This window comes from Pocillopora damicornis, chromosome 4, assembly GCF_964200805.1.
Source record: "Pocillopora damicornis chromosome 4, jaPocDami1.2, whole genome shotgun sequence".
In the NCBI taxonomy this organism is placed as follows: domain Eukaryota; kingdom Metazoa; phylum Cnidaria; class Anthozoa; order Scleractinia; family Pocilloporidae; genus Pocillopora; species Pocillopora damicornis.
In genome coordinates, this window is record NC_142673.1 from 1,679,461 (window position 1) to 1,693,094 (window position 13,634).

General features: G+C 38.4%; 2 protein-coding genes and 1 long non-coding RNA gene across 4 annotated transcripts in view; 1 reads left to right on the plus strand and 2 right to left on the minus strand.

Annotated features, from left to right (window-relative positions):
• Window positions 1–13,634, minus strand: part of LOC149046413 (dual specificity mitogen-activated protein kinase kinase 1-like) — a 38,960-nt gene that overhangs the window by 9,897 nt on the left and 15,429 nt on the right. The window lies entirely within an intron of this gene.
• LOC149046416 (uncharacterized) lies at window positions 137–6,672 on the plus strand. Its single transcript, XR_016185692.1, has 3 exons — window positions 137–327; window positions 4,412–4,729; window positions 5,447–6,672. It is a non-coding gene; the product is annotated as an uncharacterized LOC149046416 (long non-coding RNA).
• Window positions 6,064–10,539, minus strand: LOC149046417 (uncharacterized). The gene is made up of 5 exons (XM_089203220.1): window positions 10,461–10,539; window positions 10,042–10,077; window positions 8,223–9,923; window positions 7,280–7,634; window positions 6,064–6,923 (listed from the first exon to the last, which is right to left on the minus strand). Exons 1-5 carry the CDS (start codon window positions 10,537–10,539, stop codon window positions 6,884–6,886), a joined length of 2,211 nt encoding a protein of 736 aa, XP_089059346.1. The 3' UTR covers window positions 6,064–6,883.

The window sequence follows — 13,634 nt, forward strand, 5'->3', positions numbered from 1 at the left end:
AGTACATTCAAAGATGAGCGCCAAATGGAGTCTTCCGACACGGGCATGATCACGTGGATCTTTTAGGACTTGTCATTGGCTAGCAGAGTGAATCCGCTGGCTTGCCGATTGCAGTGTTAATTAAAGTGCACAACTTTGTTCTGACTTCTCCGACCGGTTCTACGCTTCTAGACGACAGATACCTTGGTGATATAAATAATGATGTGAGCTCACTCCATGTAGAAATAATCGACAAGAATGGATTGCACTACAAATGCACGATTTGTGGCAGAAAGTTGTCGAGGAAACAAAGACTCGAAACTCACTTGAGCTGTGTTCATGGCAAAGGTGAGAAATAACACAAGCCAATCACAATTTTGAATGCGATTACAAATCGTCTTTTACCCTCATATTTATAAAAGAAGGATACCACATTAGGAAGTATAAGAGATACATAGATGATCCCAGTGCGTCTTACAAAGGAGAAACATTTGTACAAGAGACAGATGTAACTATATGCGATTACAGAGGTGCGTTGGAACTCTGGTCCACAAATAGTTGTGCACTGTCCAAAGTATAAAACAATTTTGTTGATAGCTGATAGACAGAGAAGAACAACAAGTAAACTTTAGAGCTGTTATTATTGAAGTGTGACTTGCACTTTTCATTTGTATATAAAGAAGGACTTGTATTTTGCACCAAAAATAAAAAGATGTAATATTTTTTGGGAGATCCAGTGATTGTGACATATAAGATATCAAGTTATGAAAGGAAACTTGGTTTGTACTTCTCGCTACTAACAAGTCTTGTTTTAAAAATATTTTCAGATCAGAGTTTCAAATAAAGTAAACTGAAGACATCATTTAAAAGGTGTTTTTTCTCAAAGGGAACATTGACGACCTCTGTCTTGTCTGCATGCCAAATGTTTGCAAAGTGTGTGGATGATCCACAAGTATTTGTAAGAATAAAAGCAGCAAAACAGATTACAGCAATCAGTCACAAAAACAGAGCAAAAAAACTGAAAAAAAAACAGCAACAACAATCATGAAGAAAGAAAAAAATAATGTCAACAAAAAATAAAAATGTCAGCAAAAAGTCTCTGACAGTGTTTGAGGCAACTGAGCTTGACTGTTCCAAAGTTTTTTAACAAAGGCAACCAGTAATGTAGGTTAGGGAAGTAACTTAAGTTCATAACCAACAAAGTTCTTTAAGTGTAGATAACAATGTAATTATTGTTAATTATTGTGGAAGTTGTGTACCAAGAAACAGCTAATGAATGTTTGATGATTTTGGCACATCAGTGAACATGAGACATTTTGCATCACAATAAAGATATTTTATGATCATGGAATCCAAGAATCCTTTGAGGTTAGAAAGCAAATCTGTGATATGAGTACATTGGGTTAATTGACAATTCCATTTAACATAATTGACTACTGGTTCATGAGAAAATCCATATTAATGTAGAGATTTACTAAAACTTAGTTTGAATAATAAATTTCATGATCTTTAAGTTATAAACATATACATGTATGTATATCTCTTGGTAAATTTTGTATAGCATACCTTTTTATTGAGCCAAAGCTTTAAGCATCTGAAATTACTCTTTTTGTTAAAACCTTCACATTCTATGTATTGAAAATTTCTTAGAATTTATGTGGACCTCAGGGTATTTAAATTGCCTCAAATTCAATTCCCAGAAATTCCCAAGAATTCCACCCTTCTTAAATTATAGGTAGTTTATATAGCTGAGAATTCCTAGGAATTCCAGTCTTCACAAAACTGGAGTCTTCCTTTCCCAGAAATTCCCAGTAATTCCAAGCTTTTTAAATCAGAGCTTATTTGCATAGTTGGGAATTCTTGAGAATTCCTAGGAATTCCTAGGAATTCCCAGAAAACTGGGAATTCAGTTTGCAAGGGTTATTTACATAATTGGGAATTTTGGAGAATTCCTTGGAATTCCCAGAAAACCGGGAATTCAGTTCACAAGGGCGTACAAATGATAAATAAATTTATTTAATCGATTGTCTCACAACTTTAGGTCACTATCAATAATGAAGGGAAAACTATCATAGAAGGCATGCAATAACTCAACTGCTTTGATTCACATCTTTGTCAAGAAATGAGTTGGATGGTTGCCCATTGCAATCTACAGTCCAATTTGTATTAAGTGGTCACCCATGGGGAATGGTGGGGTGACTGTTCAATAAAGGTGACCAGCAAATGACTTGCATGATGTTCGCACATAATATTTTCCTAACAATCCAAAGAAGAAAGATAATTTTTAATACCCTTTGGACATTTTAACTTAAGGTGCTAACATTGATTTTGGAAGATAAACACAGAATGAATGAAATGACTTGAAAGGTTACTCTGAGTTTTATTTGTGTGGCTCTGCCTTAAGTGACTGTTCAAATAGGCTGTTGGGCCTGTCTGTATTTCAGGCTTGAGGTGAAAATTACAGCAATTCATGGGAAAAGATTTTGGGACTTAAACTACCAACAGCTTAATACAGGGTGATTGCTTAATATGGTGCTGCTTAATACAGGTTTGACTGAATGTAGCAGAAGCATCAAACAATCCTGCTCAAAAGTAGTAAAGCATAATCATTCAACCTCATCACTGAAAAAAACTTGCAGTATGGTAATAAATCCATTACACTCTTAATTAAGTAGTACCGGTAACAAAAACAATCAAATGTTAATCATTCACTTATCTTATATAATTATCATTGGCTAAATCTATATATTATTATTAAATAGATGTACACTGCATTAATAATATTATTAAATAGATGTACACTGCAGCACTCATAAGAGGATGTTGCCTTCTGGATGGAACAAGCAATTTTGTACCAATAACAATTTACCATGGTTACAACACCTACCTCTGTGTATAATATTGTGGTTATCTCTAAGGTAGCTTAAACCTTTAAAATCTGTAAGAGAACAATTTTCATACAACTAACACCTGGGTAAGAAACATATTTCACAACCCAAAAATTGATCTTAGAGCCCTGCATATGCAAAGTCTTGTTTGAACAGAAATTTATAGCCAGACAAGTACAATACATAGAGAGCAACATGTCTAACTATTCCACAGAAAGGAGGATTACCTTTTGAGCATGTGGTTTTCCTTGCTCTCTCTGCACAGTGCAAGACCATCTAAATTTGAATCCAATCCCATAAATAAAGCTGGATTTTACATCTTTCTTTTCTTTTTTCAGCCTTGATGGCTGCAGCATAATTTTGGACGTAAAATTCCCCTTTCTCAAAATGCAAGGTTTTTCTTATCCTTGAGGTAATACTGTGTACATTAATCCTGGACTACACATAGGTAATTGTCCTACTATCTGCTATACATAATATATATAAAATATAAACTAGTTCTTACCGCAATTGTGATAACTCCCAAAATATCCTCATGTACTAGATCAGCCTTTTTCAATATTTGATCCAGGGAGTCACCATCCTGAATACGAAATCAATAAGATAATTATTTCACCTCATTAACACTTTCACTTCCAAGAGAAAAATATTGGCAACAAACTCAGTGGGTCTGCCACCAGGCAAAAGTTGCGCTACGTTCTTCTCAAGCCTCAACGTGATCTTGTTTATACAGCACTAGGATTGTTTAAAGAATCAAGAGACTTTGACATCAGCCTCCTTTCTCTACTATTAAAAACTATTTGTCCGACGCAACTACCTCCTCTGTGCAGCGGATGGTATTGTCCCCCAAGCACAGGTGATTTTAGCTCGACTGCAGACATCGTCAGAATTAAGTTTTACTGCAATGATAATATTCATAGGTTTCACAGCGGAGAGTCGAGTGATGCAGAATTTTGTTCACTCTGGGATGAAATCAAAATAGTCCTTTTACGTATAGCTTCCCATATCAGCGCAGAAACAAAACTTGAATGGGAAGAAGCAATCAACAGGCTGCGGTATGATCCCTTAACTCCAGAGGCTGCAAGAAATGCCGAGGAACTACAGGAAATGTATCAGAAAGACATGATCACAAAAGAAAGTCTTGCATCAGGGTTCGCTCGAGTGGAGGGGCAAATTCAAGACCTGGAGAATCAAAATGAACAGCTTCACGAATTGGTGACAAATCGGGCTGGCTCTTCATCGGCAGAAGGAGGAAGTCAGTTTAAGGAAGAGACTGGCTTACTTTAAGAAATTCAGTGAATATTGAATTATATAGCCTACTTCGCCATTATAAGAGTAAGTTTCTGAAGAAAAAACCGTGCTGCTGTGTCGGTGGGAGAGTATAACAGGGTAATTTAGTTTTATCAACTGAGTTGATAACGTAAATTTGCCACCGTAAAGAGTTTCAAAGCTGACGTTTGGAGCGTTAGCCCTTCGTCAGAGAGAATGACGAGGTTGAAGTGATTACCATGATATTCTGACCAAAGTAATTCTTCTTATCACAGCTCCTCTTCGTACTATCATCGACGTCAGATACATGACAAGCCGCAGCTCTCGAGAGGAAGCTCCAACGACGACGAAATCCTTTCATCCGCAGCCAACTGCTTCAGCCGACGAACCTCCGGCGACTTTGACAATCACAGCTAATCAGCCCATACAAAGAATAGTCTTGGAAATACGTCGACATTACGATCTATCAACAGCTGAGGAAAACAGATTTGTTCAACGTCTCGAGAATGTCGTACTGTTTGATCTCGGGATGGTTCTCAAAAAAGCATGCAAGGGGTTCTGGATGACCCTACCACGATCAGCGAGCTTGAAAGGTTAGTTTACACGGTAACCCTGTACGATGCTTCAGGGCTTGTCTCAAGAGACGTACTCTTTCTCATTTCTATAGGTACCACGACAGGCCGCGTCCTTATCTAGCTTGGGAAACATTTTTCAGCGTCTGAAACAAGTCTGCTAAAAACAAAGGAAATTGAATTTACTTGCTTCCGACTTTAGGACCTTACAGCTAAAAAACTAACCCTAAAACCTTTTTGCGTTGTTCACGTCCAGTGTGAGCGAACATAAAACAGTAAAGATCTTACCTTCTGGAACCAAAATTATTATGTCTTTGGTCTCGTGAAATGTTGCAAATTTCCTCAACACTGCCTCTAGGTTTCATTCTTGCAAATTCCAGCTGTAAGAGGCATCATGGTCAAATATGGTTAACGCCTCGATTCCGAATCGAGAGGCCCGAGGTTATGATAATGACAATGACAATCATATCGATAACGAAGGTATCGTCATCGATGACGACAATGACGATGACGATGAATATAATGACAATGAGGATGATGAGGATGACTGTGACGGTGAGGAACCGATAGACCGACATGCTATACAGTAAGTGTTAGTTACTCTTGGCTAATTATTGCAAACGAAACCGGGATAAGCCCTAGCAAGATGAAGTAGTTGCCTCTTGTTCAGTCCGAAATCTAGAGGTATTCACAAAATCTTTTAATTAAACTCTTATATCTAATGATCTATTCGAACAGAACCATAAAAGAGGTAGAGGAACGCATGCTCAGCGAAGAAAAAAGAAAAACTCACGAAATCAGATGATGCTGGTGGTTAAGGAGGAAAGTCACCTTAAAATAACTTTAGGTGGCGAACATGCTGTAATGAAAAGAATCACACAGAAAACTTGTAACTCTGGGTTCTGTTTTTGATGTTATTACTGAAGTGGTTGGACATCTGGATCAGTTTATTTTACACTGTTGGTTAATTGTATGAAACAAGTCTGACGGGTTTTACAGGTATGGATTATGATTTGCCGATAGGTTTAGCTGAGAAAGGAACGAAGTCAATGTGAACACGAAGTTCGGAGGAAATCATACAGCGCCCATGTCCTCTTTCAAAGCCCTTGCTTCGCGTTTGAAGACGAAATTTCCGTCTTGCTGTACCTTTGTGGGAACGAGGATGATGGAGTCCTTTCGGACGTTCGTGTCAGTAGTAGAAACTATCGAATCGAGCCTCATGATTATATGATGTCAACCAACAATTACTTATTTATCAGAAACCTTGTCTTTTTGAGGCGTTTTACTGACCTTGTTGGATTATTTCAGTTTTTTAATCTATATAAAATTTAACAAGGAATTTAAAAGCTGTCAGCAACATCACAAATGTTGTTTTAATGTTCTTAACTCAAACTAATGGGGTATAATAAAAGTTAGCAATACTTAACCGTTACCATTCTCATTATTATAAACTCAGTAAAACACTTACACGTTACACGGGCAAGATATCTAAAATTCCTTGAATGTCTTGGATAGGCTACCCTCCATCAATTGCGATTACTGTTTCTTTTTTAGTGAAATATCACCTATTCTAAATTGAATTGAATCAGTAAAGAACAAGCCGAAAAGTTTCTAAATATCTATACATATATACAATCGTTAGCACTTAACTGAAAGGACTACGCCTGGAAAGAATCTTCCCGGCTAGGATCTCTGGAAATAGCCAGACTCACTTGTCCAGAACAACGGCACTTTCTTTAAACCACACCTATTTACACCATTACGAAGAAACTAAAACGGTCCAGTGAAGTGAAACTTGACCTAGGACGTTCACTATAATAATGATAGCAACCATCATTTAAATTTTCAGCTCTTGTTTTCAAGTCTGATTCAGTTAATGACTGAATGTTTTATGTGACTGATGCATGATCATAACAGACTCAAATTCGACAAAAATGGAGATGTCAGTGACGGAGAAAGAATGTTCCATAACTACCTACATTTTAAACTAAGACGATTGCTTAAGAGGAGACGTCACGCAGAAGTGACTGTATCATCATTCTTGAGGAACCTCGAAGTAGTACTGCCTTGGTACACTTGAAGACACTCAGAACTGGACAAGATTACACGGTTCACATCAAGAGATTCTCTGTCAGAGTTTGTCACCGGATTTCAGGAGTTCCCTTGCATGGCTCCCTATAGACGCCTCTTTACTTCTTCCAACTCTTTCCTGGTCCTGTGCGAGGAAAGGCACATTAACCAAAAGCTCGGAAATTTTTAACGCTTAACCCTTTAACTCCCAGAAGTGATTAACATGTAACTTCTCCCAATAATATCCACACATTGTCCAGCAAACAGGTAATGAGAATGCTCAAACTTATCAGGAAGAAGTTATTTTGATCTAACACCAAATTCTTGTAACTAATCCACAAGGAAATATGAAGCCGCCAGAGAGGAGAATTAATAATGAGATCTTAGTGGTTGAAGAATTAAGGAGGTGGATGAAGGTGTTAATGTTTAATTCATCAACACCTGCATGCCTAAAGGAGCCCTAATGAAACGCAAAATTTATAGTGATAGACAGTTGTTTACCTTGTAAGAGCGTCGTTTCCCTCATCCAATATTTTCTTTTGTATGGCTTCGCATCTTTCAAGACAATCCTTGGCTGGTTCGAATTCTTCCTTCATTTTATGAACCATCGCAAGATCAAAAAACGACTTGGCTGTGTCTCGATGGTCCTTCAGTAACTCGAGCCGAATCTCCAACGCTTCTTTCGAATATCGTTCTGCATCGTTGTACTTTCTCAGGGCATAATAATTGTTTGACAGATTGTTGAGGATAGTTGCAGTGAAAGGATGTTCACCCAGTGTTCTTCTGTAAATGGGTAGCGTCTGTTCTTCTCTGACCTTGATTGCCTGCTCATGATTTTCCTCGAGCGAAAGGATCACTAACAAGGAAATCACAGTTTTATCACTGAATATGTAAAGATGCTTATCCTTCAAGAAATGATAAAATAATACAATAATTCCAATTCAGTCATTTTCGGCTGACCATGAAGATATAAAGAGAGGTAGTAAAAGTGATTTTAGTTTTCTTAGAGAAAGGATTTTTGAAGCAGCCGTAAACCCCTTTAAAGTAGTATACATTATAATTCGTGTGAAGGATTTCGTTTATCTAGTAGTTGATTACAAACATTATCAAGACACTTTTCAATACAATTCACTTTCTCAATGTTCTAAGCATCCTTTCAAGGTCCATACTAAATGAATGACGGCTATTCAGTTGAATCTTGACTAATGAGAGGCTAGAATCATAATGGTAGATTTGGATGCTTCTCTTGCTTTTTTCGCTCAGAGCACAGGCCACAATTTGTACATCATTTTCAATCGTGAATCTTTTATCATCGATTTTGAAGATTCATACATAAACAAATGCTCAAGATAACCTTAAAATACGATCTCACAAACTGCCTTGCAAAATGTATGATCATTGTGCTCGCAAATTAATTTGGTACTTAATCATTCTGTACACTTACCTCCCTGATCATTAAACGTTGCACCGAGCATAACGATGTCATTCTCTCCTTGAGCCCATCGAATGTTGATTGCCTGTTGGACTTTTTCATTTGCCTCCTCAAAATAGCCTTCTTTGGCGAGACATCGACCAAGTTTGGCAAGGCACTGAGCTCGGCTGTTACCGGTTCTAACTCCAAGATTATCCTGGATTTGGTCAGCCCTCGTGAAGTATTCTTTGGCTCTGTCAGCGGCGGAAGCACACAGACCGATTGGAGGACAGGAACAGCTGAATACTTCTTTCATCCCCAAGGATGTGAGGCAATCGCTCAGTCTCGTCTGATCTTCCATCTGTTCGCATCTCGTTCGTAAAGATTCAAAGGCAAATTTAAATTTGGCCTTTGCCATCATCTTCGCCAGTAGCTCCGCCACGTTGTTGAAAACATCAATGCACTTTCCTGTTTGTTCTTCATCCATTTGACCATTTCTGCACCATTCAACGAGCTGCATGACATTTGCCTCATCTTTCTGAAAGGCTGCAATAGCTTCTGACGCGTTCTGGCTCAGGAACATTTTAAAGATGTCTTCCATAAAGGTTAAAAAATGAAGGATAAACGCCCTCCGAGCATCTAAGATCACTTCACAAAACTCCTGCTCCATTGCTTTAGTTTCACAATAATCACGAATTACTCGAAGGAGGGTATAGGAGCATTCATCTCCAATAATGTGTTCTTCTAAAAGTGATCGCTGGGACAGTTCCACTCCACATCGTCTGAGCTGGGACGCACTCATCTCCGTTGATTGAAATATTTTCTCCGCTTCACACAGAGAAAAACGCCTTCTAAGTAATGCAAATCTGATAAGGGCACACTTTTCTTTCGAAACAAGCCTCTCGAAGCAATAATCGATACAAACGTTGATCTTCATATTCTCTGATACCGTTTGAATCTTTGTCAAGAACTCGAATTTTTCTTGAGGCAAAGAACAGGTCATCTCTTTCAAGAGACTTAGCAGGTTATTGTGGGAGGAGGCCAGGGTGTAAAGGACCAAGGGAATACCACTGCAAATCTCTGACAATTCATGTGCTTGAGTTATATTGACTTGCCTATCCTTCCAAACTCTTTTAAAAAGCTCAACGGATTCTTCTGGCTTAAAAGGCGACAGATGAACCATTTCTCGACCTGCCTCCGGAAAACAAACTTTCTCTGAAGAAGTGAGGAGAAGCTTGACTTTGCCTGCAACCTTTAAAATTTCATTGATTAGTTTCTTAATCCTCGATCCTTCCTCAGATGGGTTCATCTGCTGGAGTGACAATTCATTTTCGGGGAGCTCCATTCTGTCATCCAAATGAAGAAGAAATTCAAAATTATCCAATAACAAAATCGTGTAAAAATCTTGGCTTTTCAAGCGATTTTTCAGCTCAGCTATTGGATTCTCCACAGGATAGTGATACACTTGCCGAAGAACCTCCTTTGCAAAATCATCAAATAGTTTTATGTTCCTACAGTTAACGTAGATCACCACAGTACGTCCGTCAGAATTCAGTATGTCGTTTGCCACTTTAATCGCCACAGTTGTCTTCCCCATGCCAGTGGCACCATGTATGAGAAGGCATCTGCAATCGTGCAGTGAAGAAAGGTACTCTCTGATTTTTACGCATTCTGTTTCGCGATTGACGAAATGCGGTACCGTTCGGGGAAGAAGAGACAAATTTCTATAGATTCCTGTAAATAAATGCAAAATTTTGCAGTGGAAAATGTATTGAACCTAACAGATACATACGGCAATTTCCATAAACAGAAAATGGTGGATAAAAGAAACAGCATCAGAAGGAGAAAATACCTGCTAAAGTTTCCTCAACTGGTTTTTGTGACCCACCTGAAACCAGAAACCAGCTGAGATGTTATGTCATTAATTAAAACAACAGCTACTCAAGCTGTCTTCCTATTCTCTCACTGCAGATTCTCGTTATTCCTCCTAAAACTTATCTTAGCTTTATTATTATTATTATTATTATTATTATTATTATTATATACTCTCATCCTTCCCTTTTCACATCCATTTTCTAAGGTGTCACCTTCTTTTCTCATTTTGTTTTCTAGCCAGCGGCCACTTGGAAGCCCGCACATCTTTTGCCGGCTACCTCTATCCTTGGACATTGTATGTACCAGCCACATCAGAGTATATAATACAACAACTAAGTTATTGCCAGTTTTACTTGTTAAAAAAATATCTTAACATAGAAAATGACAGACAATGACCTGAAGGTTTCAGGGTTCCTGGATTACTTTCTTGAAATGGCGGTGGTGTTGCAGCACGTGGATGTGGTCGCTCACCCATCTGTGGGAGCAAGTTTTGAGTTCTTAATGAAGTATACCAGGTTATGCATGTAGTTTTATTTTATTTCCATAAAAAGCTGAGTAGGGGCCTTGGGATGAGGCCTGTTGCCCATGTTATATCTAAGACACTCCTCTAAGCGTACGAAACGAAAACTGGATAAGTAGACTTTTATTTCTCAATTGAGAGTTTTAGATGAACAACATTCAAATAAACCACATGGAAATCACTTTCGCGTCGACTTTCAGTTTTAATGTAATGTCAAATGGTCGGGGGATCCCATCAGAGGCATTTTCATTATTTCAAGCAGTACCAATAACGATTCACTCAAGTTGAGAATTGCCCCGAGGTGAAATGAAATTTGACCACGTTTTTGTGTCTTCGAGACCCGTATGTATCAAGCACGACTGAGGCACTAAGTACCTTAAGCAGTCCAGCCAATGACAGAGAGGAAAAGGTCGATTAAAAAAGGAATCGGCATTTATCTCAATAATTTAGCGAATGGGAGGAGATCTCTACAATCTTCAGCATAACATGTGACATGTGTAAACGGCGTTGAGTTCTGAATAGTGTGCTCCCGTTTTCAGACAAAACAAATGTTGGTGAGTGAAAGATGCTGTTTCAGAACTGTGCAAAGTTTTTAACACACGTGCGGAGCTTTTGCTCTGCTTTTTCTGCTCGTGAAATCTTTTTTTTGTCGCGTTCTTCGCCCTATCGAGTTTAAAAAAGAAACATAAACAATTCGTGGTCGGTTTCCCTGTTCTCAGACCACGCAAATTTGGTTGACTGTGTATGTTGATATTTTGCCGAGGGCGCTGAGATGTACAAATTGTTAAACGCACGCGCAGAGATTTTTCTCTGCTCGTGAGATATTTTGTTTTGTAGCGTTCTCGTCGACGTCGCCGTCATGGTTTGCTAAAGGTCGTACTGTGACCACAACTGCGCTATTGATATACGTCCATCGGTTATTTTCAAAATTAGCATACTTTCAAGTGGCGATCAAACTCTCATATTCTTTCCAACTCGTAATTGAACGAATGTCAGGTCTTTCAAACTTAAGGCAGAATTCCAACAGTTTCATAAAAATGATAAAACAATAAGTTAACTGTTCGTTTCGCAGTTCTGTCTTAGAAAATAATCATCACTTGGAATCTTAGAGCTACGTTAATTAAACCGGATTAATGGGAAAAAAATGACTCCAAAATCAATCGACAGAAGATCTGTAAGAATACCTCGAAAGTTCTTAAAGCAAGCGTAAATGAAATTTAATGGTAACAAACTGACCGTTGATCTGCTTAGACCAAATTGAATGTTAACTATTCACGAAGTTTGGACAAGTCCAGACACGAAAACACAGCATGTTTCGACATGATACTTACACTTAAATGATCATCCCTCAAACTGCCAGATATTTGCCTCGTTTTAAATGAAAAGCACCTACATAGTGACACAGAAATCGTCCAAAACCTAACCCTGTAGGGGTATTTAACATTTAAGTGTAATTTCCACGGATTCTGAGCGAAAGCGGAAATAATAATCCTTCGTGCGTCAACAAATATTGCCATGTCTTATAACTTTGAAATTCCTCTACATTCGATATGAATGTGCTTAGTTGGCTCATTGAAACGTCTCTTGAATAAATTTCTACCATCAACCCCATAGAATACTCAAGCAAATACAAATTATGATTGTGATCGAAATTCGCCGAGTCGAACATAGGCGCACTGATCTTTAAAATTCCAAACGGACCCGGTAAAACCTGTCGGAAACCTCAGAGTAATGTCACCTTCACAGTTAAACCTTAATGTTCTTTTCTTACCTTACTTTCACTGAACCCAGCTATGAAGAGCTAACTGAGAGGTTGAAAATACGTTGAAGAGTGCTTGTAAATGCATCGCAACTCGACGAACACGGTTCTGATTGATCGCTTCTTCAATCAGAGCTGTAAACTGATCTGATTGATGGAGCCATCAAAGCGTATAAATCTCTTCATTTGATTAGTGCAGGGGTTAAGACGTAACCGAAAAAGGGCGATAACTCCAAATTGTTTTTTCCTCTCCGGTCAACTCATCTCCCAACTCGCCTTTAAATGGTCTCCTAAACTTAAAAATGAACTGAGGCTTCTTCCATCATGCTTACGGTTCAAACTATAGATAAATTTTATTCAAGGCGGTATTGGGTTTGGGTCTCTCGTCGTATTTTCAGTATATTTTCCCACGTTTTCAAAAGGAGTCTTGATTATTTCCACTGGCCACCTGGCCTTAGTGTCACAAGCTCTAAGAATGCCTTTTTACCCAAAAAATTAAAGAACACTGACTCTTTCAAACACTGATAAATATTGGTCAATATCGATGCATGTGACGCTTTTCTGTTATATTCCGAAAAAGAGAAGCGGAAGCGGCAGAAAGTTTTAAGTTCTCAACGAAGTATAACTAGTTATGCATGCAGTCTTATTTTATTTTCATAAAAAGCTGAGTAGGGGCGTTGGGGATGAGGCCTGGCGCCCGTTTTATTTCTAAGACACCCTTCTAAGCGAGCGGAACGAAAACTAGACAAGTAGTCTTTGATTTGTTAATTGTGAGTGTTAAATGAACAACATTCAGATAAACCGCATGTAAATCACTTTGGCGTCGACTTTTCTGTTTGAATGTGTACACCTAGCACGCTGTTAGACCAGCCATGGTAGGAAGATCCCATCAGAGGCATTTTCATTATTTCAAGCTGTGCCAATAACGATTCGCTCAGATTGAAAATTGCCCCGAGGTGAAATGAAATTTGACCACGTTTTTGTGTCTTCGAGACCCATATGTACCACGTACGACTGAGGCACAAAGTAACTTAAGCAGTCCGGTCAACGACGGACAGGAAGAGGTCGATCAAAAAGGGAATCGGTATTTATCTCAATAATTTAGCGAATGGGAGGTGATCTCAACTATCTCTACAATCTCTAACGACGCCAGACCTGGACTTCAGCATAACATGTAACATGTGTAAGCGGCGTTGAGTTTTGAATAGTGTATTCCCGTTGTCAGACAAGACAAATGTTGGTGACTGTAAGATGGTGTTTAAGAGGTGTACAAAGTTTTTAACATACATGC